This window comes from Misgurnus anguillicaudatus, chromosome 10 (assembly GCF_027580225.2).
Source record: "Misgurnus anguillicaudatus chromosome 10, ASM2758022v2, whole genome shotgun sequence".
Lineage (NCBI taxonomy): Eukaryota > Metazoa > Chordata > Actinopteri > Cypriniformes > Cobitidae > Misgurnus > Misgurnus anguillicaudatus.
Window position 1 is genome coordinate 24,363,723 of NC_073346.2, and position 25,192 is coordinate 24,388,914.

At 37.1% G+C, this 25,192-nt stretch overlaps 2 protein-coding genes and 1 long non-coding RNA gene across 6 annotated transcripts in view; 2 read left to right on the plus strand and 1 right to left on the minus strand.

The window, feature by feature from the left end:
• Nucleotides 1-20,250, minus strand: part of smad10b (SMAD family member 10b) — a 31,452-nt gene extending 11,202 nt beyond the window's left edge. Inside the window, exons 1-6 of one of the 2 annotated variants that reach the window (XM_055210213.2) lie at nt 20,118-20,250; nt 19,244-19,284; nt 18,264-18,510; nt 13,203-13,377; nt 13,054-13,077; nt 12,586-12,774 (exon numbers count right to left, since the gene is read on the minus strand). In XM_055210213.2, the coding sequence (XP_055066188.2) occupies nt 12,586-12,774; nt 13,054-13,077; nt 13,203-13,377; nt 18,264-18,510; nt 19,244-19,284; nt 20,118-20,159 (718 nt within the window). In that variant the 5' untranslated portion in view covers nt 20,160-20,250. Of the gene's footprint in view, nt 1-12,585; nt 12,775-13,053; nt 13,078-13,202; nt 13,378-18,263; nt 18,511-19,200; nt 19,285-20,117 lie in introns of both variants that reach the window. The other variant, XM_055210212.2, reaches the window with a different exon arrangement.
• Nucleotides 1,272-4,614, plus strand: LOC129434456 (uncharacterized). The gene is made up of 5 exons (XR_008640757.2): nt 1,272-2,004; nt 2,547-2,611; nt 2,695-2,728; nt 3,840-3,902; nt 4,320-4,614. It is a non-coding gene; the product is annotated as an uncharacterized lncRNA (long non-coding RNA).
• Nucleotides 19,607-22,916, plus strand: chtopb (chromatin target of PRMT1b). Of its 3 annotated transcripts, none has more exons than XM_055210223.2 (6): nt 19,607-19,766; nt 19,961-20,050; nt 20,138-20,288; nt 20,373-20,508; nt 20,599-20,733; nt 22,525-22,914. In XM_055210223.2, the coding sequence occupies exons 2-6, from the start codon at nt 19,986-19,988 to the stop codon at nt 22,737-22,739; spliced, it is 702 nt and encodes a 233-aa protein (XP_055066198.2). In that variant the 5' UTR covers nt 19,607-19,766; nt 19,961-19,985; the 3' UTR covers nt 22,740-22,914. The 3 variants fall into 3 exon arrangements, with proteins under 3 accessions (XP_055066198.2, XP_073728274.1, XP_055066196.2); XM_073872173.1 differs by having other exon boundaries at nt 19,620-20,050; nt 20,599-20,614; nt 20,669-20,733; nt 22,525-22,916; XM_055210221.2 differs by having other exon boundaries at nt 19,622-20,050; nt 22,525-22,913.
• The last annotated feature ends 2,276 nt before the right edge of the window (nt 22,917-25,192 follow it).

Sequence of the window (25,192 nt, forward strand, 5' to 3'; positions counted from 1 at the left end):
CACACTCACTTTGTCATAGCAGGACAACACACATATGTCTGGAAAACGTTGGTTTGATTTCCACAGCTGGAAGGAAGTGATTGCAGTGTTTGGGTGATGCAGTGATACTTGCTCTGTGCATGTGTGTGTTCATGACTTGTTAAGGGTTCACTGTATGATTTGCAAATAAATGTTGACATCTCAGTGACCTGTTTTTCAAATAGCAAATGCTAGCATATTAGCTCTCTGAGCAACATCTTGATGGTACTTTGTAAATTGTGCCTGCTCACAGTGAGTGTGTCATGATCTCACATTGTGAACATAACATAGTAGTTGCGGCCAGTGACTTCTTTTTTTGAGGGCGCAAAATGCAAAGTTTGTCACATGTATGCAGCCGTCATGTGTGTGGCTCGTCATTTCAAAATATGTGTTTGGCGCGTCATGTAAACTTGTGTGCATCACGCGGGATGTCAAAATACAAGCCTGCTGCAGATGCTTTGAAGGGGTTTATAATAAAAGACACTCGCATTTGTCAGATACTCACTTAATCTCATGTGTAATCAGAGTTTACTGTTAAGTTAGTATCTTGTGAGTATTTTGTGAACGTGAGCTTCTCTTGTATCATAAAAACTTTTGATGCGTGTGCAGCAGGCATGTATTTTGTCAAGACACGTGATGCACATGGTTCACATGATGCAATGTACACATATTTTGAAATGACAAGCAACACACATAACACTCCGAATACATATTTTGAATTTATGCACCTCGGAAGAGAGGTCAGTGTACTGTGAGTGCAACAATGTGAGGTCACTCAGGCTATTGTCACAATTTGAGGTTACTGCACACTCACTGTGCGCTCATACTATGGCCCTGAGGTGAGGTCACAGCACACTCAGTGTCCGCTCAAATCATATTACGACACACTTGCTGTTGCCATACTATGGTCAATGTGAGGTCATGGCACACTCATTGTGCACTGAACTCAACATTTTGAATTCACAAAGAGCTTGCACATAACTCACAAGATGAGAATGTCACAGTATGAAAATGATGTGATTTTACTGTGATTATCGCGTGATCTCACATGTTGACTGGGTACAGTACAGTGTTTAAGTCACTATGTCTATAGTGAGGGATATCTCGCATGTGTGTGCCTTTACAAAACTCAACCATGGTTACTGTAGTTCAACCATGGTTAGTGTAGTTTTGCTAATAGTAATCAATATACCAAAAAAAGAGAATACTACACTTTTACAACAACAAAAAATGTTAATTTTCATGAGGGGGTGTGTGCATCTGTACAGTAGGGAAAGAAGTGAGAGTTTTACTGTAGTGTTTGTGCATGGTGCATGTTCCTCTCACATAGGCCTAACATGTTTACAGTTCAGCCTCTGTCCAAAGCCACATTAATTTTTATTCAACTTTCATTTATGGACAGTAGACAGCAGTGATTTGTTCGTTAGCAATTCTTTCAGTTACTGATGTAAGCAGAGTGTGTATGTATTGGCCATATGTCTACTTAGACATGTCATTTGTAACTTCAACATCTCCCACCTCTTGCATACAAAAAAGACATTTAGGACTTTTAAAATATACCATGGGTGCATTGCCTTCTTAACAATATATATACACACGCACGCACGGTTTTTTGTAGTCACATAATACTTTAAAAATAACTATTGCGATGGTTGCACTATTATTACGCTATTGGGTGTCTCGCCTTGTTGTTATTAGCCCTGATTGGTTGTTTTGACCGTCATCCAGATCTCTGGCCTATGACAATTCAGCGCGCACTTTTCAACATTTCAAACTCCTGCAGCCGGTAGTATTTGCTGATGCTGCTGGAGGGAGGAGTTCACTCTGCAGAACTGCAGCAGTACATCGGTTGGTCCACTACTGACTTTTACTATAATTGGTTACCTCTATCGGGTATTTTTTTATTCGGTTGAACTTAAGTTAGAAAACATAAGATGGACAAAGACTTTTACCAACGGGTACCGGACATATGGAAAACTGCAGCAGGTAAATACCTTTTACTTTACCATTTTTCTAATGACGCATAAAGAAAGTGTTCAAGTAAGATGCTAACCGCGATTAGCCCGAGAACGATATTTGCAAATATCAATGTAAGAACCGCTAATGTAATGTGTGTTGTTAGTCGTTATTAGGTCAAGCTCACATAACGTGATGTCTGAAATTGATGAGACGTTTATAGTAACGTTAAGGCTTCTTGTCGTGTTTTGTTTTCTTGTAACTACGCTAATAAAACCTTTGGTTAACAAGCTAAATGTTTCGCAGTTATACATGTTGTTCCAAGGTAGTTATATGAAGCATTTGACACGCTCTGTAGCTGATGTTGATAATATATAAGCAGAAGTTTCGTCGAAGTTTTTAAGTAAACTCTAAAATCAATCTGCGACCGTAAAATCCTAACGTACTTTCCGTATTATGATTATCAGTGATACTAGTGCGTTTATTTTGAAGCATAAATAGTAATGTATATTTGGAATGTGTAAATTGATCACTGGGCTCTGTAGAAGATTATACAATCCTGTTTTTTCTAGGATCTACTGTGGATCGCTGGGACTTAAGTCAAAATGAGACCGAGAATGTGTTTTATCTCAAGCTGGTGAGTAACGTTTCAATTTTGAAAGTCCACATCCCATTAAATAAAATGACTAATATTGTTTTTGTGTGCGTTTCCCCCTCAAGCTCCAGAGAAGTCTCCTACCACGCCATACATAAGGTATTAATTTTATCCTAATATATAAAGACTGCGTTCGCATATTATTGGAAATTATTGACAAATACTACAACAACGTTGCCAAAAACGTTGGCAAGCGCTCACAATTGGTGTCTGCCTAGCGTTTTTAACAGCATTTACATGCTTCTGCACGATTGTGACTTCATGAGCAACGTCACTCTAGAATTTTTATGACACAATCCTAGACTTCATCTTCTCATCAAATTTCCTGTTCAGTCAAATGCTCTTTAGTTATATGCTGAAGTGTCCTGCCCCCTAAATTGCACAGAACATGATATCACACGCACATGAGATAAGACATACATTTACTAGTTCTTAGCATGAAGTAGGGGATAGGAATGATTCAGACAGTGTAAATATGCTTTCCATTGGGGTGAATGAAGTCTGCCACTACAATGCACAAACATACAGGGTGCTCCGGTCCAGCGTGACAGCACAGAGTGGATCATATGTAGGAGTCTCTGCCAAAAACAGTTTGGAGGAGATCAAACATCACAATCAGTTAGACGGCCTTAACATTATAAACAGCAGTAATGAGTAGAAGAGAAACACTGCTGCATACACACCAACAAAATTTACATATCACTGTTATCATTGTTTTTATTCTGTAATAACACTTTATATCTTAATTGTGATTTTATTTTAATACAACTGTGGCGCTCACAAGCTGTGAAATGCGACTTTGCTGGACTGTGCCATAAACACTATTGATCATTTAAAAAATAGGGAAGGTCTTCTCGACAGTTCGGTTGTGATTTTCTGTTTCAGTTAAAATGACCTCCACATAAAATAATGCTACATGTTCCAAGAGGGCAGGGTGCTTCAGTGTTAAAAAAGAGCATTTGATCGGAAAGAAAATTTGATGAAGAAGCTAAAGTGTAAGCTGACCCTAATTCATGTGTTCCTTATACCACATACATGTGGGGAACATGGGACATTTGATGATGGTAGATAAAAAATATATTTTGTACGTTCTACCATTTTTAATAATAATAATAGTAACTTCTCAGAAATGTATTATACAGCATGCTCGTCTTGAAAAGGTGATAACTGCTAAAGATGAAACACATTAATTCTTTCTTTTTTCTTTTAGATCAACATTGAAGCATTGTTTACAGTAAGAATAGGCACCAACAGAAAGACAAATCCAACACTAGTAAGTATTAACTGGCAAATATAAAACCAGCTTTATCAATTTTAAGGCATAGTGTAGAGAAATAAAAATTATCGTGCCATCCCTGATGTATCTGACTTTCTTTTGTTAGGGAAGCACATTTTATTTTACAAAAAATACTAATTTGTGGGTCTACATAATGTTATAAAAATGTTTATCATTATTCTATCTCTATATTAAAGGAAAACACCACAGTTTGTCAATATTTTACTATGTTCTTACCTCAACTTAGACTAATTAATACATCCCTATATTTTTCAATGCGGGCATCACTAGTTTACACTGCCAGAATGTTTCAGTGTCAAATTTGGTTAAAAATGTTAATAAAAAATAATCTTGTTTAAAGGAAAGGTACAATACTTTTCAGTGAATTATATTGTGTTCTTTTTTATCCCCTAGATGCACCAAGGATCAAGGTGATTTTTGGCAGCTTGGAGAATTTTTCTTTATCTGTCACATCTGGTACAGAATCTCTGACATTTTGGTATTTGTAATGTTTATTTTATTATATTTGTATACTTATGCTAGATATTAATATACTTGTATAGTTACTGTATGTTTCTGAATTAAAAGATAGCCCCAGGTAAAAATGTAAAACTGATATAATACTGATATTGAAAATACAAGCTAAAATGGCACAATTTGTTGCTTTCTCCACCTGTTTCACAAATGAAAACATTTTATATGCACAGATTCACTTGCCGGAACTGTACAGATTTTTCTTGTTTAATTTCAGGCCAATCTGTATTGTAGACACAACGTTTGTTATATGAATGACCCATCTGAAGGGAACTGCATTGAAAAAAATATTAATGTCATTTTCTTTTCGTCTTATCTCTGTATAGACCATGGTTCCTCCCATCTTACCCTGGAGAGCTGGTGCCCTGCAGAGTTGGCTTCAACCTTAAAGGAAAACACCACAGGTTTTTCAATATTTTTTATGTTATCACCTCAACTTAGACAAATCAATACAAATCCTTTTTTTCGGTGTGTGCACTTTTGGTCTTTGTGCAGCGCGTCGTGAATGTGTTGGCATTTACCCAAGCCCAATTCATTCCTTAGGAACAAAACAAAAGTTTTATTTTGTGCCACCACACTTACTCGTGTAACTACTCATGTAACAGTCTTTAAATAGGAAAAAACATGGAAGTGTTTGGTGGCTTTTAAATTAATCCCTGTTTGGATCCTAAGGAATTAATGGGGCTGGGCTAAATGCTGACGCGTTCACGACGCGCTGTACAAAGATTAGAAGTGCATGCATTGAAAAAAGATAAGTATGTATTAATTGATCTAAGTTGAGATAAGAACATAGTAAAATATTGAAAAACTGTGTGTCTTCTTTAATCAAACATACCTGAGGTAGATGGGTTTGATCAGGGTTGATGCTAAACTCTGCAGGGCAGCGGTTCTCCAGGGTAGGATTTGAGGAACCCTGTTATAGACGGTTTCAGCGACAGTAACATACATAAACGCTTTTGTGGCCCAAACCTAACTTCCGGGAGATTTCCGTGTAGAACCAATATAGGAAAAAACTGAAATTCTGTCATAATTTGCTCACTCTCATTTTGTTGCAAACCTGTGTACATTTCTTTGTTCTGATGAACACAAAGGAAGATGTTTTGAGGAATGTTTTTAACCAAACCGTTCATGAGCCCCATTCACTTCCATAGTATTATTTTTTCCTACTGTGGAAGTGAATGGGGCTCATGATTAGGGCTGTGACGGTTGTCATAACCACACACAACGACGGTGGTGAAGTGCGACCCACGATGGTAAAGTGGGACCCGCGATGGTGTGCACGTCACAAACAAATTAATTACAATCTTGCACAGCAAAACTTCCTTTTTTTCAAAGCATGTAGGTGCTCCAGAGCATCTGTCATTGCTAAGTAACCTAAGCATTGCTTGACGTTGTGACGAGCACCCACCGGCGGAAAAAGAAACTGGCGCCTGTGAACAAGCATGTTCGTTAAGAAATGTATATCTGATCATTGTTTAAATTTTTATTTTTTAAAATACAGTGGGGAGAATGGGTATTTGACACATCGGCATTTTTGTCAGTAAGGGGATTTCTAAGTGATATAGCCAGATGTAGCCATCAGGCCAGGTGTTGAATTCATACAAAGAAATCAGAACATTTAAGTATACACGTTGAGTCGTGATGAATGGAGCGAAGTGACACAGGGAATAAGTATTGAACACACATATTTAATACTTTATAGAAAAGCCTTTGTTGGTGATTACAGCTTCTAGTTGTTGTATGGAGAGACCAGTCGTCTTCATTGCTCAGGAGTGATTCTGGCTCATTCTTCCATACAAATGGTCTTTAAATCTTGAAGGTTCATTGGGCCTCTTTTATGAACTTTGATCTTTAGTTCTCTCCATAGATTTTCTATGGGATTTGTATCAGGTGATTGACTGACCACTTCATTGTTTCCTTGGCCTTGTGTGTGGGATCATTGTCTTGCTGAAATGTCCACCCTCTTTTCATTTTTAGCTTTCTGGTAGATGGCAGCAGATTTTTATCCAGAATGTCCCGGTATATTTCTCTATTCATCCTGCCTTCAATAATTTGAAGTCTGCCAGTACCCCTTGCTGAAAAGCAGCCCCAAACCATTATGGTTCCACCCCCAAACTTAACTGTTTGTATGGTGTTCTTGGGGTGGTGGGCAGTGCCATTTCTTCTTCAAACATGGTGTGTAGAATGACTGCCTAAAAGTTAAATTTTGCTTTCATCTGACCATACTATAGTCTCCCAATAATCCACAGGCTTCTCCAAATGCTCTTTCGCAAACTTTAACCGAGCCTCAACATGCTTTTTGTTCAGCAATGGAGTCTTGCGTTGTGAGCGTGCATGGATGCCATGGCGGTTCAGTGCATTGCTTATAGTTTAGACCTTGATGCGAGGTCTTCCTGAAGTTCTGCCCGAGTGGTTCTTGGCTCATGGAGAACTCTCCTGATTATTCTTTGCACTCCTTGGACAGGGATCTTACTTGGAGGACCTGATTGTAGCCGGTTTATGGTGAAGTGATGCTCTTACCATTTCTGGATAATGGCCCCCACAGTGCTCACAGGAACATTCAGCATTCTGGAAATGCGCCTATAACCATTCCCATCAAAATGCTTTTCAACAATAAGATTACGAGGATCTTGAGAAAGTTCTTTGCTTTTACCCATCATGAAGTCTTTCCTGTGTGCCTCCTGGGTAATGAGAAGCATTTATAGGCCATCAGTTGTGTTCAATACTTATTCCCTGTGGCATTTCGCTTTATTTATTATGAATCAACTTGTAAATGTTCCTTTGTGTGAATTCGGTGTTTGGCTTGATGGCTACATCTGGTAGAAATTTTGTGTCAATAGCCCACTTGGAAATCCCCTTGCTGATGGAAGTGCTGATGTGTCAAATACTTATTTTCCCCGCTGTATATGTATGCATTATACAGGGAGTGCAGAATTGTTGGGCAGGTTGTATTTTTGGGGATTGCTTTTGTTGTTGTGCAGCTGCAGTGCTCTTGGTCAATTCAAGATGTTGACGGGCCCTCAAACCTGAACATTTGGGTGGTGGAAGTGGAATTTTGGCTTTATTGAGAGAGTGTTTCTATGTACATCATTGTTGGGCAGCTATTGGTGTGCAGAATTGTTGGGCAACTGAATGGAGAACGGGGATTTTGCCATCTCACTTGTTTTTTTTTCGCCTGTTAAAGTGAGAATAGTGGACGGACTCTACATTTGCAGAAAAAAATTAATAAAACAATAAAAAAAAGATGTATAGACTCGGTGTCCAGTGTGGCCGCCCTTCTTTTCGATGGCAGTCGCGGGCCTTCCATTCGCGGATTCGGTCGGTTTCTTGATCTGGTCTGGGCCAGCGTTTTGTGCGGCCGCGGCCGCGGCCTCCCAGACACTGTTCGGAGGGGTGTGCTGTTTGCCTTCACTGTGGATGTCCTGCTTAAGAAGGGATCAAAAGGTCTCAATAGGGTTTAAGTCAGGTGAAGAAGGGGCCATGGCACTAGTTTTTCATCTCTAAGGCCTTTACTGGCCAGCCATGCAATGGAGTACTTGTGATGTATGTGATGGAGCGTTGTCTTACAAAATAATCAGTCTTCTTGAAAGATGCAAACTTTTTCCTGTACCACTGCTTGAAGAAAGTGTCTTCTACAATACAGGCAGGCAGGCACAGACAGGTATTATTAAACATGAGCTTGTTGGACCTTTTTGGGTTGAAAATGGGAATAAAAAACAACTCTCAGACCTACTGCCAATTTTTAGAGGACGCTTTCTTCAAGCAGTGGTGCAGGGGGAGGTCTGCATCTTTCAAGAGGACTTTTTTATGCGGGACAACGCTTCAGCACGTGCATCAAAGTACTCAACTGAGGGGCTGGCCAGTAAAGGCCTTAAAGGTGAAAAACTAATGACATGGGCCCTTCTTCACCTGACTTGAGCCCTGTTGAGACCTTTTGATCCCTTCTTGAGCAGGACATTTGCAGTTGGGGTGGGCCGTGCACCTCTCTGGGCAGTGTCTGGGAGGCTGTGGTTGCGTCTGCGCGGAATGTTGGTTCGGACCAGATCAAGAAACTGACTGAATCCGTAAACTGAGGGCTTGTGACTGTTGTCGAGGGGAGGGGTGGCTATATTGGTCACTGAGTATACATTTTTTATTTTTTATTATTTTTTTTTTGTAAATGTAGAGTTTGTTTGTTGTTCTCACTTTAACAGGTGAGAAAAAACAAGTGAGATGGTGGAATCTTTGTTTTTCATTTGGTTGCCTGGTGGTTCTGCACACTAGTGGTTGCCTGGTGGTGATGTACATGGAAGTGTTCTCTTGGGAGGGCCAAAATTTCACTTTTGCTGCTTGGGTGTTCGGGTTTGGGGGTTTGTTGGCATTGTGAGTTGACCAAGAGCACTGTAGTTGTACAATAACAGGGGTGATCCTCGAAAATACAGCTTGCCTAGTGGTTCTGCACTCCCTGTATATATATAAGACAATATGCATCAATGTATATCATGCATCAATATAACGCCCCCCCCCCCCCCACACACACACACATTCTATGAACACCACGGTGATCATGATCCGTTTGGTTACAAACATTCAAAATATCTTCTCGTGTTCATCATAACAAAGAAATTTATAACAGGTAGCAACATGAGAGAGAGAGTAAATGATGACAGAACTTTCATTTTTGGGTGAACTATTTCTTTAACTTACTGTAATTTCACAAACCTGAAGTCAGACCATTTGTTTTTTATTTTGAAATTATAGAACAATTGTAATTATGATATTTACATTATAGAACAAACAAACAAACCAAATTTAAAACAAAACTTCACCTGATGCTACAAGTATGTTGCATCTTTGATCATTGTGTTTAAAATACACTTGTTGCCTCTAATTTCAAATAGCTTCAAATTGTTTTAAGGCCATTTAAGTCGGTTTACAAGTAAATAAACATCTTATTTATGTACTTTTTCTGTTGCCTAAAGAAAAAGAATCTGCCAATTTGCTTTACTAATTTATCACAAATTATATACATCATCATTACACAATAGTAACCATGCAGTCACAAAATGTCCTGGCTAATGTTCAACCCGGTATTGGGTCAAAAATGGGACGAAACAACCTAGCATTTTGGTTTGAACCTGCCAGGCATAGGTTAAATTCCAACCCAACGGTTTGGGTTTGTCCCTTTTTGATCCAACACTTGTTTGACAGAAACCCATCATTTTTTGTATTATATAGAATAGATAAATTATTTCATCCTTTACTTATGGGGGCTGTTTATAAAGAATTGGTTAATAATGCAAATTTACATCTGTGATAGAATCTGTAGTTGTGTGAAACAGTGAAAGTGTTATCTTGTTAATGTGTCTGTTTTGTACTACTTCAGTATGTTTAGAATATTTAACAGTAGCCATAAAGCTTACATTTTAGGAGAATTTGATGTATGATTTTAGAAATATGATTTTAACAGTAAAATGTTTCATCTATTTCATGTAAGATTTGTAATTCTTTTACTGAATCATTCGTTACATTTTATACATTTAGCGATGTTTGAGATGTTACACTGTATATTCACAGTTTTTTTACACACTTAAAATCCTTAATAAATCTTTTTAATTTACTATCTTGAGCATGTCTTGACAATTTATTCAATGTGTTTGACCAAAAGAATCTGGGGAAAATCAGTAAATTAACATTATTTTTCTGCAGAACGTTTAGTGCTGTCACTTTTTTAAAGGTGTTTGATCATAATAATCTGGGAAAACTCTGTAAAATAACAATATTTCTCTGCAGAACTTTTTAGTGCTGTCACTTTTTTAAAGGTGTTTGATCATAATAATCTGGGAAAACTCTGTAAAATAACAGTATTTCTCTGCAGAACTTTTTAGTGCTGTCACTTTTTTAAAGGTATTTGATCATAATAATCTGGGGAAAATCCGTAAAATAACAGTATTTCTCTGCAAAACTCTCAGTGCTATCAGTTTATTAAAGGTGTTTGATCATAATAATCTGGGAAAACTCTGTAAAATAACAGTATTTCTCTGCAAAACTCTCAGCGCTGTCAGTTTATTAAAGGTGTTTGACCATAATAATCTGGTAAAAATCCGTAAAATAACAGTATTTCTCTGCAAAACTCTCAGCGCTGTCAGTTTATTAAAGGTGTTTGACCATAATAATCTGGTGAAAATCTGTAAAATAACAGTATTTCTCTGCAAAACTCTCAGCGCTGTCAGTTTATTAAAGGTGTTTGACCATAATAATCTGGTGAAAATCTGTAAAATAACAGTATTTCTCTGCAAAACTCTCAGCGCTGTCAGTTTATTAAAGGTGTTTGACCATAATAATCTGGTGAAAATCTGTAAAATAACAGTATTTCTCTGCAAAACTCTCAGCGCTGTCAGTTTATTAAAGGTGTTTGACCATAATAATCTGGTGAAAATCCGTAAAATAACAGTATTTCTCTGCAAAACTCTCAGCGCTGTCAGTTTATTAAAGGTGTTTAACCATAATAATCTGGGGAAAATCCGTAAAATAACAGTATTTCTCTGCAGAACTTTTAAAGAAAAAATCTGTAAATTAATTGTTTTTGATCTTTTTTGGAATTAAGAAATTTTACTTTAATTTTACGGTTTTTGTTTGGCAGCCGTAGCTGCCAGTCATTTGACCGTTTTTTTACGAATTTTTTTTTTACAGTGTACATTTTAAAGTCAAATATCTTACTTTTTACTCCACTACATTTTAAAAAATCGGTCGTTCCTTTTTATTTATCAGTGGATAAAAAACGTAACTGGGCAAACTAAAGCTGCACAAAAAAACTAAGATGCACACGTGATGCGTCAAACCACCAATCAGGGTACAGCATGCGCTGCGTTTTGAACTTGTTTTGGTTGCCGCGCTGTTTCACGTAAGCTACACGAGTCACGCGAGTGCAGCAGCCAGCCAATGCATCGTTTGGAGAATGAAACTGCATTAAAAAACAACGGAGGAGATAACTGACCCGTCACAACAACAATGGCCTTATTTACGCGCGTTTTTTTTAAGTCCTTGAATAAAAGAACGAGTCCTTCGTGTCTTCTCTGCCTGCCTTGAAACTGTGCTATTTCGTTTTAAAAGAATACTCTTTCAAATCTAAGGAAACCCGTAGAGGTAAGCCATTTTTATTCTGGTTATATTTTTAAATGAGCAATCTTAACAGTAGCTTGCAGAAAACTGTTAATTGTGTTGCTAAAATATATACAACGTTATCATGAATGAACTTTAAGCTATGCAGGCTGAAGCTATTTTTAGCCGTAGTTAGCTGTTTCACTTAAGTTCATTGTATTTGAAGCTCAGTGCTCTGTTATTTTGAAATGACAATTAATCACTATCAACACTGTTGTAAAATAAATGACATTTTGACTAGCCATGCAGTGTATGATGCTTAAACAGGCAGGTGGATTGGAGTGCTCCCTATTAACTGAGATTGTTATTAATATTTTCAAAAGTTTTGCTTCCAAAATATATAAATACATTTAATTATGTACTACAATATACATATGACATGCTTAAGCACATGAAACGTTTCTGAAATTATATTCTGTAAGGCTTGTTTTATTTGTCAAAGAAAGGGAGACTGATTTCTAGATAAGTATTTAATGTTTTGAAAACTATTGTGAACCTGTGCTTAAGTCAAGTTTTTATTACACTTAAACTGTTAAATTATTTAACAAATAAATCTTGAAATGAGACTTACTGCTCTTAAATCCTGTTATTTCATTTGATGCTAAAGGAAATTTTTTGTTTTTAAGGTTTTAGGATAATTTTAATAGACATCAGTGTCTGATTTATTAATGTCCTTCTATTAATTGATTGGTTAGCCAAGAGAGTTTTTTAACATAATTTGAGTTTCATGACAATATGATACAGACATAATAAATCACAGTACTTTTGTACTTACTGTAAGTACATTTTGAGGCAGATACTTTTGTACTTTTACTCAAGTAAAAATTTTAAGCAAGTACTTCTACTTTTACTTGAGTAATTTTTTACCCTGGGTATCTTTACTTTTACTCAAGTACACGATTTGTGTAATTCGTCCACCACTGTTTAAAGGAAAACAAGACAAAATTACAAAGCTTTGAAATGATTTTCCTAACATATTAGAAATGGACAGCTTTGCTCTGCTTACAAGTGGGGGAGAGGGGCAGGCTGGGGTAGATGGTGACTGGGGGCGTGGTCCGCGGAGGCAGCTCTGGAGTCATCAGTCTCAGCGGCTGACTGTAGTGATCTGATGGATGATGATCTTGCTGTAAGGTCATGCTCGACGGTCCTTCCATCTGGATGCAGTCATGTATGTGTTCCTCTTTTATGAGCCTGCCTGAAAGATAAAAACGACTGTCAAAACATCTCTCAATTTCTTTCCAAACTCCCTGTCCATGTTTGTCTCTCGCAGCAAGACAAGTCCTTGCATGTCTCGTTCTGACACATTTTATGGTAGCCTCTCTATGATTAAAGGCTGGATGCCAGCAGCATAGCGATTAGGGTCAGTGGCGAATACTTGAGACATCCTTCCTCGTGTGGGGAAGATAAAATATAATGATGAAATACAAGCACTAACGTCCTATGTCATAAATCCAGGTCCCAGGCCACCACTCACCTGTGTTTGGCAAACTGAAGCCCACTACAAGACAGGAAGAAAGCATAAGTCAGTATACATCACAATATATATTTATTGATGAAATAGAAATGTTAAGTATTTAGAGCTGCCATACATCAGCTGTTTTTGTTATCAATACACATACGCACCTATCCCAGGTGACACCACACGCTCATAGTGGTAGGGGTTCACACACACGTTATCATACTTCAGATCAAACGCGTACTGACAGAACTTAACATGCTTGAGTTCATTCTTGTGGAGGTCCGGCCATCGCCACAGACGGGCGTATATAACATGAGGGAAACCCTTACGCCCAGCCACCTGAGAGGAAATGAGAGTACCTTATGTCAACATATAACCCTCAAACATCATAACAGGGTCTGATAGTGTAATGTGATATAGACAGTTTCATTAGACGCACGTGCGTTGTCACGGTTAGGTGTCTGGGCGGAACTTAACTTCCGGTTTCTGTTTGTTTAATGGTCTGACTAGTGGCTAAACTGAACTCTGGAACAAATACCTCGTCAAAAATAACAAATGTTTTGGTTTCCTGAAGACGAGGGGAGACTGCGATCATGGATTACCACTATGTGAGGGAGGTTTGGCAGCCGATGTGTAGATTGTATACATTATACAGTACACATTTTACACAGTAACGTTAGCTCAGAGTAATTTTTGATGCGCATTAGCTATGATTAAAACTAAGGTAATCTACTTGTTTATTTTGCTTCTTATTAGAAATAAACTACTGTAAAATGACTCTAATTTTACTGATTCTTTGCAGAGTTTATTGAAAGTAACGTTTGCTCTATGAAAGCCGTTCATTTATGTTGTTACTGCTCCTGTTACCTTCTATAAAATACATCTGGAAAATGTAACAATCACACGCAGCCTCCGAAATTGCCTACTTCCATACTATATAGTAAACGAAAAGGATAGGCAAGGGTACTACAATACTTTGAGATTAGTGAGAGAGATGACTTAAATGAATTAAAACTAAAAAGAATTAAGAAAAAAAATATTATTTTAGCCTTAAGTTCCTATAAAAATATTCAGATTAGACAAATAAGATATTCATATATTTTTATAATATAATACTTATATTTCTATTTTATTAACCTCTCAAAATTCCCGAAAAAGGCTAAAAAGGACACAAATTGTATCTTCTGATTGTATATTAAAACAGTTTACATCAGTGTTTCTCAAACTTTTTCAGCCCAAGGACCACTTTATCTTCCAATTTTTTTCTGAGGACCACCTAACAGAATCCCACTCTAACACGCCCCCAAAAAACAACAAAATAGGAAGGATAAGCTAAGATAAAGTTTAATATGCAACTGTTTCAAATCAAAAACTAATTTTTTAAACACAAATGCAATGCTATGTTCAGAAATTATTATATCAATTTTATTTCATTTGAACAAGTAATGTGAAATGAGTTACAGCTTAATATAAACAACAAACTGCACATATGAAAAAAAACTGCAATTAAACATATAGTATAACAGCCTAGGTCCCACTTAATGTCATTCCAAAGAGCCCTTAGTTTAAAACTGAGGTGGTGGGTATATGAAGTAGGGGTGGAACAATACATGTATTCGTTTCGAACCGAATCGGTACGGGGGTCACGGTTCGGTGCATGAATTTAAACGGAGAATACACGGTATGAAAATAAAAAAAAACTTGCGTGCAAAATAATTAATGTAATGCGGAACTACTGTTAGATCCGCGGGTTCTTTATGGACAGCTAATCTGTTGCCCCGCTTTAGCTCTGAAGCTCTGATTGGCGCCGATGCAGCCGAGCTCCGCCTATGTATGCGCTCTATCAGAGACCGTCTACATTCTGGCACGCTGCAGTTTTTTGGCAGGTTGACGGTCCAGTGAGTGAACTAGCAGCGACAGCGAGTATGGCAAATGGTGGTGAGGATCCGCCGGCCCCTTTAAGATCGCAAGTTTGGCAAAACTTCAGTTTTCCAGTCAGTTACAATAGTACAGGCGAGAGAGTGGTGGAAAAGACGAGGACCGTGCGTCGGCGTTGTTCAGCAGTTGTTAGGTATGTGAGTGGAAATACATCTAATCAGGGCTCTCAAGTCTCACGCATTCACCTTGACAAACACGCATTTCAGTCAGTTCAAATGCCACACTTTGTATTTCTCACGCTGAGAAGTAGGAGATAAATTGTCCTGCTATATACAACAGGCATACGCAGGGCAGTTCTGTCGAGTTCAGCTGCTTTCAGTTTTTTAAGTGTGCTAAACTTTACGCAGCGCCATCAGCGTCAGAGTACCGCGAGAAATCTTGCGGAGGAGGCTGATTTCAAATCGCTCTCGCGTTACTCTGACGTCATCCACTTGTCGTTTCTTGCAGCGCCTCGTGAAGTCGTACACACCTATTAATTCATCCTACAAGCCTATTTTTTGTTATTTAGTACATTAATATGAAATAAGGCCAAAAATGTAATTTAAAAAATGTATTTAGGTAACACTTGTAATACATTTGAACCCCTATTTGTATGAAAGATGAGTACAAGATTACTTAAAGTGGTATATATTTTTGAAATACGAGATAGTATGTTAAATGCATTTCAGTTCATATTCATGACATCTCAAAATAACACTGATAAGGACACCTATGTTTTTAAGATTAGCTTAAAAAAAAAGGCCTTCTTCATTTTTGTTTTGCTTTTTTCCTCCATTGTACCGAAAGTGAATCGAACCGTGAAGCCTGAACCGAGGTACGAACCGAACCGGGACTTGTGTGTACCGTTCCACCCCTAATATGAAGTCTATGGTTGTAACTATGGTAACAATAAAATGCTGAAAATAATTCCCCTTAATGTCCAAAATCACTGAAATTACAGAGATTTTACACATGAAACAAAAACTAGTACATTACAAAACTAAAAGATCTGTGGATTTTAGCTGCTTTCAGTTGACCTTTGATCCTTCTTTGGTTTAGCCACCGATCCATTACGTTATTAAAACAGAATGGCAAGAACTGATATCACAGTTTTGCAAGTGCATTAAAAATCTACTTAAATAAGTGACGATTGTATAAACACTTGCGTAGTTTAGGTCATCTTTTGGCGGACCACTGGGGGGGGGCACACTTTGAGAATTAATGGTTTACATCATACGAATCACAAGTATTTCAGCTTTCCAAAGATATGTGACATGTTTAGCTTTTTTATTTTGAAAAAAAATCATAATTGGCTCTGGTCTGGGGGGGCAGTGCCCCCCTGGTCCCTGCCAAACTTTCCCTGCATTACATTTTAAAGCCCATTATGCAACTTTTAGGCCCGTTATATATTTAATATATATAATATATACATTTAAATATATTTATATTTACCATATATAATATATATACATTTAAATATATTTATATTTACCATATATTTAAATTACATTATATAAATACATTTATATAATTTTATATTTATTTAAATTACATTTATATAAATACATTTATATAATTTTATATTTATATAAATTACATTTATATAAATACCATATATTTAAATTACATTTCATGTTTGAATAAATATTTTTTTGTGAATGTAGAATTGTCTATACATCTTTATCATTTTAAAATGTTTTAATATTTAATATATATTTCATATAGTTACTAACTAAATTACATTTTATTGATAATACTAATTGGGTGCACTCCAAAGCATCTAGGCAGTCTTTTTAAACAATTTTGAAAGACACTTTGTCACGTGATTACAACAACTGATTTCATTAAATATTTAATTAACATAGCTCAAAAATGGTCAAACGTATATGGATCACTATAGATGGATGGGTCTGAGGACGGGAGAGTTTTAATAAATAGAACTGACTTACAATCTTACCATAATTAACTGATAACTCAAGCATGAACCAAGGTGTTAACAAACTTTAAATAACCCAACATCACACTAAAAGAGTTACAAGTAGGCGAGAGATCAAAACACCAAAGAGAAACAAAATACAAAGTAACATTTACCATGCTGTCAGACCATCATCTCTAAATCATGTGTAAGTGGCACCGCACTGTGACCTCATTTGCTATTGGAATGACTTACAACTCTCCACCCATGAGACTGACCTTCATGATCGAGTCAAAGACGAGACAGTCAGAGGACAGAAAGAGACAGAGCTGGTCTACCGCCAAGCCCATTACGTTTAAACAAACTCGCACGCAGACAAAGCCCTGTATTAAACTCTCTGAACTTTACTTTACGTAAACAAGACATTCCTCTACTAACAAACTCTTTAAGTTTACGGGGTCAATGAAGCGTACAACTGAGAGTACATGTGTCCGTCCACACACATTTTTAGAAAATGTTGCATTAATGTCTTATTTGAACACATCGCACTCATGCTTCAAATACTGACCGTCTCTCTCCCACATACACAGACTGCTAGACAGACAGGCTTAGCTTAAACCCGCCCCTTTCCTGTGTTTCAGACAAAACAACCTTCCTCGCCCTCTGCCTCCCCCTCTCCCTGTCTACAACTGGGGGAAGGGAGCACTCTCTGTCTCTCTATGGGCCTCTCCTATCTCAAAAATCATAAAATGACTATTTTGGGAGAAAAAAAATCACGTTTATATTATTCATACATCTTTTAATAATTATTGAATGGCGGTAGCGAATACGTTTGCTGGACGTTTAGCCTTTTTAATGTGTGGTCATGTTATAAAATGTCATAGGTTACTGTATTAACAACCATATGACATTCGCAGATGTTACTGAACATTTGCCAGGAATGCCATTCTGGTTAATTGCATCTGTAAATGTAGTTGCTTTAATATCTGTGCCACCAAACGTTGCAAAATGACAAGAGGCTCCTTTTATGAACGTAAGCTGTGTCTTTTCTAGACATTCGGCATGTAATTAAAGTTGGCACGTGGGAGCTTTGCACTATAGTTTCACTGATTTAGTTTATATCAAGGTACGATTAAAGTGGGGAATTCACATACTCCATTTAAATCGCATCAAGTCCCATTTGGCAAAACGATTAACATTGTTAAAAAAAACAAAGCTTGTGAGAGGGACTGGCCTTTTTAATAAGAGCCTATTAATCTGCAAACTGATATCATAGCCTGGCACACAACATATGAAATCCTGGTCCAGCATCACAAAGAAGACCAGCAATGTCACATCCGATTAATAGGTAGTATTAAAAACAAGCAATGATGTTAAAGGGTAACGCAGAGACCTGCAATCGCCCATCCAGCGTTCTTTGTATGGTGACACACTTGCTTGGGTGGACCCCATTGGTGGTGATAGCTGTGATGAGGGAGTCAAGCTCATCTCTCTTCTCTTTGAGTTTCTTCACCAGACTTTCGATGGCACGCTTGGCGAAGCTCTCGTTCTCGCCTCCCTGGCGGTGACACATCAGACTGTGAACGATGTTTAAACAGGCATCACTGCTGCTGGGGGCATTCACAGACATTCTGTTTCCACTATTTTAAGAGAGAAACGAAAAGAAGCAACATTTGTGAGTGTTCCTGTGGCTAAAGCAATGTGTTAGCACCGCAACAGATCATAGGTTTGATTACCTGGCTGGGACCACATATACTTTTAAAATGTATCTCTTTGCATTGTCAAGTCACTTTAGAATAAGTGTCTGCCGAATGCATAAATGCTAAATGTTAATTTTAATATGCTTGTGGTTGTCATCTCTATTAAACAGAAAAACTTCAGTATACTTTTAGACTGACAATGCTGCACATATAATACTTTTTCCCTAAAGTAAAAATATAAAAAGACTCAATTTTTGGTTTGCAGTTTTTAATAAAATTATTTGATTAATTCATATGTCATAATGGAAAATACCTTTTGGACATCACTCTAAACATCTACATTTACAAATGTCATAGCACCAATATAATAAAAACTGTATATATGTTGGTATATGTGAGTAGTTTTTTCTAAAGAAGGGTCTGTTCTCAAATACCACACCTATTAATGTTACGTGTTGATTAGAGACAGTAATGAAAACGACAAACAGTTACTTCCTGATTGAAGTTTTCAATTTATTTCGCCTCAGAACTTTCTTTGACAGTGGCAAAGCACACAACTATTAATAATTTTTAAATGCATAAAAAGACATAGATAGTTCATTCGTTTAAGTGAATAAAAAGAATACTTACAAGTCAGTTGGGTGTCACATGTGCCTGATCTTTTCGTACGTACCCTGTTCGTCGGACTCGCGCTTTCAACTCGCATACATCCAGCTGCTCCCGGAGAGAGAGAGAGAGAGAGAGAGAGAGAGAGAGAGAGAGAGAGAGAGAGAGAGATTCGACAAAGCCACACGTTTGTCAAATGAATAAAGCACAATAAAACTGAAATATGAAACCGAGAGGTTGTGTAAAATGGAAATACTGACTCGCTCAAGACTTGTGGCTTTATTTTTTTAAATGTACATATTTTAAATAAAAGAGGTAAGGTCTGTTAATAAAACTCATCTAAACGTTTGTAACATCCATAAAAATTAAAAAAAAAGTGAATTTATGTTTGTATTAAATTAAATTATAAGGGCTGTAGCGGTGCTGTGTACAGTCGCTAGAGGGCGGTACAGTATTAACAGACCGTGTGATGTGTCTGTCTGAATTACCATCCAAAACTCTTCACACCTGGCTTACACCTAAACAAAACTTTGTGAAATTTATACCGTTTGGGGTCACCGTGGATGCATCAACGAGCTATTTAAATTGTGGTAAATAGATAAACGCAATGTTTAGTGATTAATGTTTATTTACAAGTTTACTGCACATGCTACTGTTTGCTAGTTTTTCACGGACTCGTGATAATTAGTTCAGTACACAACTAACGCTTACAAAGTAAAAATTACGAACCATTGGGATTTGTATGTCAATACTAATTTAACCTGCATATACTAATTTAACTAAGTGGGCACCCTTCGGTACATGTAAAAATGAATCCTCAAGATCCCCAAAAGATTCTTCTAAACGGCACCTCTACCGTGTCTCTGCATAATCGGTAAGTTAAGATTCTTACAAAACATACTTTAATATCAATATTAATGCTTGTTATTTAAATATCCAACCTGTTTGGTCAACCCCGCAGTTTCACCGGTTTGCTGAAACATCAACAGGCCGATGTAATGGACCTTACAACCAGAGTGAACGCGCAGAAATCAGCGTCTATGAAGAACAAGCGCCTGGCTTTGGAGATGGCCAACAGACCCTCTGTGCTTGCCGCCCTCCGCAACACAACTGTCAGACACACTTCGCTTTACAAAAATCATCTCATGATTTTTCATTATAGACTAAATAACACTTTTGACTCGTGCTGTCTGCAGAATATAAATAATCAACCCTGCAAAGTGAGCGTGAAGACGAGGCTGGGCCAACCCATTGGGAAAGGAGGCTTCCAGGGGAAAGTAGGAGTAGGAGGCGTCAATGGAGGTCTTATTAAAGGATTTTACACAAGGAGAGGTGAGTCACCATACTCTTATTTATTCGTATACGGTTGTATTTATTTGTTGCTTGATTAAAACTGCCAAACTTTGTGTATTTTATGTTCAGGTGTGATTAGACTGCATGGTGCAGCAGCCTCCACTTTAGGACTACAGCAGGGTTGGGGACAGAAAAAGCGTGGAGGCTGTGTCAACCGGGCTGGACCAATGAGAATCAGAGGAGGAGGAGCCAATAAAAGGACAGGTGAGAGACAGCACTACTCACTAAAGCCCGGAATACACTGCACGATTATTGGCTGTCCAAGACGAAAGATTGCCATCGTGAAACAATCGTCGCGATTTCTGTGATCGTGGCTCTCCATCGGTGGTCCTATGTCGCACAGTGAGAGAGGTTCAAAGATGCCCGTTTTCCCGGTCTTGCGAAGCTTCCAAAGCCGCCGAAGCTTCCGTGTCATCATGGTACAGTCTACATGCCTGTCGTACTCGAGTTTAAACGATCCATGTCGCACAGTGTGATAAGGTAATGATCTTATAGGAGTGCAAAAATCCTGAAGTGTATTCCGGGCTTAAGCCCTTGTTCACACTGTCAGTCCAAATCCGATTTTGGTGCATATCTGATTGGAATCCAGTCACATTTAGAACGTGTAAATGGCCAAAAAAGACATGAAATATTTTTTCTAATCTGTTTCAGGCAGAAATTGGCAGAATGCTACAGGACGCACAGATCAGATCTGAACAGTGAGTGCGTTTACATGCACAGTCTTACGCCGATTATGCTTTATAAACTGATAACGTGTGGGGTCATGTAAACGCATAAAATGGTTTTCCTTTATCGGGGAAAGCCCATAAACGGCATAAGCAAAAACAGATCGCCAAAGGTAGTTTTTTGCTCATTACGCCGATTTCGCGTGCCATGTAAACACCTTAACCGGCTTTCTCACGGTTTTGTCCATGTGCGCAAGCCCAAAGTAACGCATAAAAGCAGAGAAACTGTGAAAATAGAAGCTCATGTTACATTTACAGGTTCTGAAGACCCGAGAAGAGATACAACTGTACAGCTTAAGACAGATATGCCGTTGGCTTTTTGAACGACTATTTTGTACTACAGGTGGTGACGTCACTGCCTGCGAGAAAACTGATAAATCTCCAAGTACCATGTAAACGCAGTTGTCTGCATAGCTGGTTTATTGATTTGTATGTATGATTTGTATTGTATGCATGAAAACAGTTTTCTATAATAAGCAGATTTTTGATTGTTATCTGCTTATTCTGTGCATGTAAACGTACTCAGTGATACACAGTGTGGACAGTGAGTCTGTCAAATTGGATATGGACCAAAATCGGTTTTGGACTGACAGTGTGAGGTCTAACAGCATACACCACGGTAATTTATTACTAGATTGCAAATTACATTATAACTACAACGCTTCCCTGCCAATCCATATTTCCACTATTATTCACTAGGTTGCGCTCTTACCCAACTTGTAAAACACTAAAGCATCCACTGATCCAAAAACAGGAAAAACTCTGTGTATGTTTTGATCCTCATTCTGTATCTGGTCTCTAACAAAAGTCATTTAAAAAATGCAATTATCTCTTTGAAGAAACCTACCCATATTTGAGAGGTGATAAAAAGTAGATAGATAGGATGAAATGTATTTTGTTTGAAAGCAGAGGGTCTGTTCTTTCATTTGGTATATTGTATGTATATATATATATATATAAAGACGAACATTTTCTGGAAGGCATTATACTTATGAAAATAATAAAAAATGCTGGCGCTGGCAACTTTTTTCTGAAAACACTGGTGGGGAAAGAGTTAAAGTCGCTATAACACATTACTTTTATTGTTTCCTAACCTTTATAAGTCGTTTTGGACAAAAGCATCTGCTAAATGCTTAAATGTAAAGTCCTCCTGTAGTCAATAAGTTTTATCATTTGAAACTCATCTTTCTTTTGTTATGAATCAATGCCATACAGTTAGATTCAGTACATGAAAAAAATTTCATTAACCCCCCCCTTGACTCTGTTGCAGGCATAAACTCTCCTGTATGTACAGGTAATAGTCAATTTACATCTGTCAGTGGGGCGTGTTCAGGAAACAGCTGGGCCAGGTTCAAAAGCGACCCAGTTCCTTCACGGGAGGAGTTAGATAAACAACTGGATGAATACATGTCCACAAGCAAGAGTCATCTGGATGCAGAGCTTGATGCATATATGGCCCAGGTTGATTTGGAGGAGATAATGTGATGCGGGCTCTTAGCTTCAGCACTTAAGACTATAGTTGAACAACATACATTTTTAATTTAAGGTTGACTGATGGTACATATAATCTAAACTGGAGATTCTGTAACATTAATATTTGTACACACTGCAAAAAAAAAATTTTCAGGAAAAAAATTCTTAGTATTTTTGTCTTGTTTTCAGTACAGATCTCTGGACATTCTTAAATTGAGATGCTTTTTCTTGATGAGCAAAACGACCCAAGAAGGTGGGTCTGGTGTTTAGACCAGGAGTATCATATTTGGGTGATTTTGTGCAGAAAACAAGCAAAAAATCTGCCAATGGGGTAAGCAAAAAATCTTTAAGATTTTTCTTAAACACTAAATTCAAGAAAAATTTGCTGGCATTTTTTTGCTGGTTTTATGCACAAAATCACTTAAAATTGATATTTTGGTCTAAAAACTAGACTTATTTTTTTGGGTCATTTTGCTCATCAAGAAAAGCATCTTAATTTAAGAATTTTTAGATATTTTTACTGAAAACAAAAATACTACAATTTTTTTCTTGAAAATAATTTTTTGCAGTGCATGTTTAATGTTTGATTCAAGCAGACCTCAAGTATTTTTTTTTTACAGTTGCTGACCATTAAAGTCTACTGCTTAGAAAGCTCCAGCTTCAGTTGGACACATTGATTTTTGTGCCATCCTAGTGATCGGTATATAAAAAAAAAAGAAATGAAGGGCTTTTTAAAGGATTGGTGTGCTTTAAAAAATCTTTTCAGTAGTCTAACAGGATGTAGTTTCTGAGAAAACTGTTTCAAAATGCAGTTAATTTAATAAGCAGTTCAATTACATTTTTGATCGTATGAATCTGATTCACCTTTCAGTTAAAGTTTTTTTTTTACTTGTGACAACTCTACAAAGAAAAATCAAGCAGTTTGTTAATGTTATATAATTACAGTGAAGCTGTAAGTCAGATACATTTGTGTTTTGTCTTCAGACATATTTGTGTTTTGGGAAAATTTGTCTATCTGGTCTGTAGGAGTGACCCTATGTGGGCCATGTTTTTTTATTTTCAAAAAAGTTGTATTACTCCTATGTATTTACAGTATGCAGGACTGACTATACATTTAACTCATTGGATTATATGTGCCATAGGTGGTCAATAGAAAAGTTAAATGTGAGTTTGTCTAATGTTTAATAAAAAATGTTCATTGTTCTGATGCTTCATGTTTAATTTGTTTTCAGATTAAACACCCTTCCAAACTATATTGATATTATCAAGTTAGGATAATATTAGCCATCTCGGTATCAACCAATAAATGTAAATTTTAATGCAATTGTTATCAGTCATTTAAGAAAATCAGGCCGATATATTAACGCTGATAAATTCTGCTGAACAACTTCAGATGTATGCTGTTCACCATTAGGGTTTTGACATGATTTGACATCATACTATAAGATTATGAGCATGCTTCAGGTGCTGTGGTAACTGCAGTCTACTGCCTTTAGTGTATTTATAAAATAAAACTTCCTATTACAAAGAAACGGCCTTACAAAGGTAACACTTATTAATTCCTTTGCGTCCCCCCAAAGAAAATTTGTGACAAAAAACTGTTCTGAAACTCAACATTTTAATAAAAAAAATATTAAATTATACAAAAAATAGTGCTTTTGGTTAGTAGCCTTATTTTTTTAGGTTTAATTACACAGAATTCACGATAAATGTATGTATTTCATAAAACTGGAGACCCCCTGGCATCATCTCCCAGCCCCCAGTTTAAAAACCACTGCCTTAGAAAAATACGTTACCGGTGTGTATCTTAAGACAAATCAATGACACAGACATATTTTAAGACCTGTACATGCAAGTTATTTTTGTTGAGACACCTCAAACATGTGTTTTAGTCTTTTAGACTAACCTTAAGCCTGGTCTGCGAAAGCAGGGGTAAAATGTGAAACTGCAAGTTTATTATATGGGGGGGGGGGGGGGGGGTGTCCCAGATTAATCCAGGACTAGGCTTTAGTTATATTAGGACATTAAAGTAGTTTTTTCAAACTAATCTTACAAAAAACAATACTGGTGTGCATCTTGAGATAAAATAATGGCATTGTAAAGATGGTTCAGTTCAAGGTGTTTTTAAACTAAGACATACATGCATTTTAGTCTGGGACTACGATAAACCCTGTCTGGGAAACTACCCAATTGTGTTGAAAATAGCAAAAAAAAAAAAATTCTGGAAGGACAAAAATTTTATTTTATTTTATATGACTGTATTTAGATATAAAAATCTTTATAATATATAATAACATTACTTAATGTTTCTTCTAAACAATATGTTTTCTTGAGCATCAAGATGAAAGGTCAATGAACAAAGAAAATGAAGAACAATGACAATTGTTTCTCAATGGCCTTGTTAGCCTAACCATACATAAAAACACAAAACAAGCCCAGGGCTCAACGCAAAGAATTTTTTATAC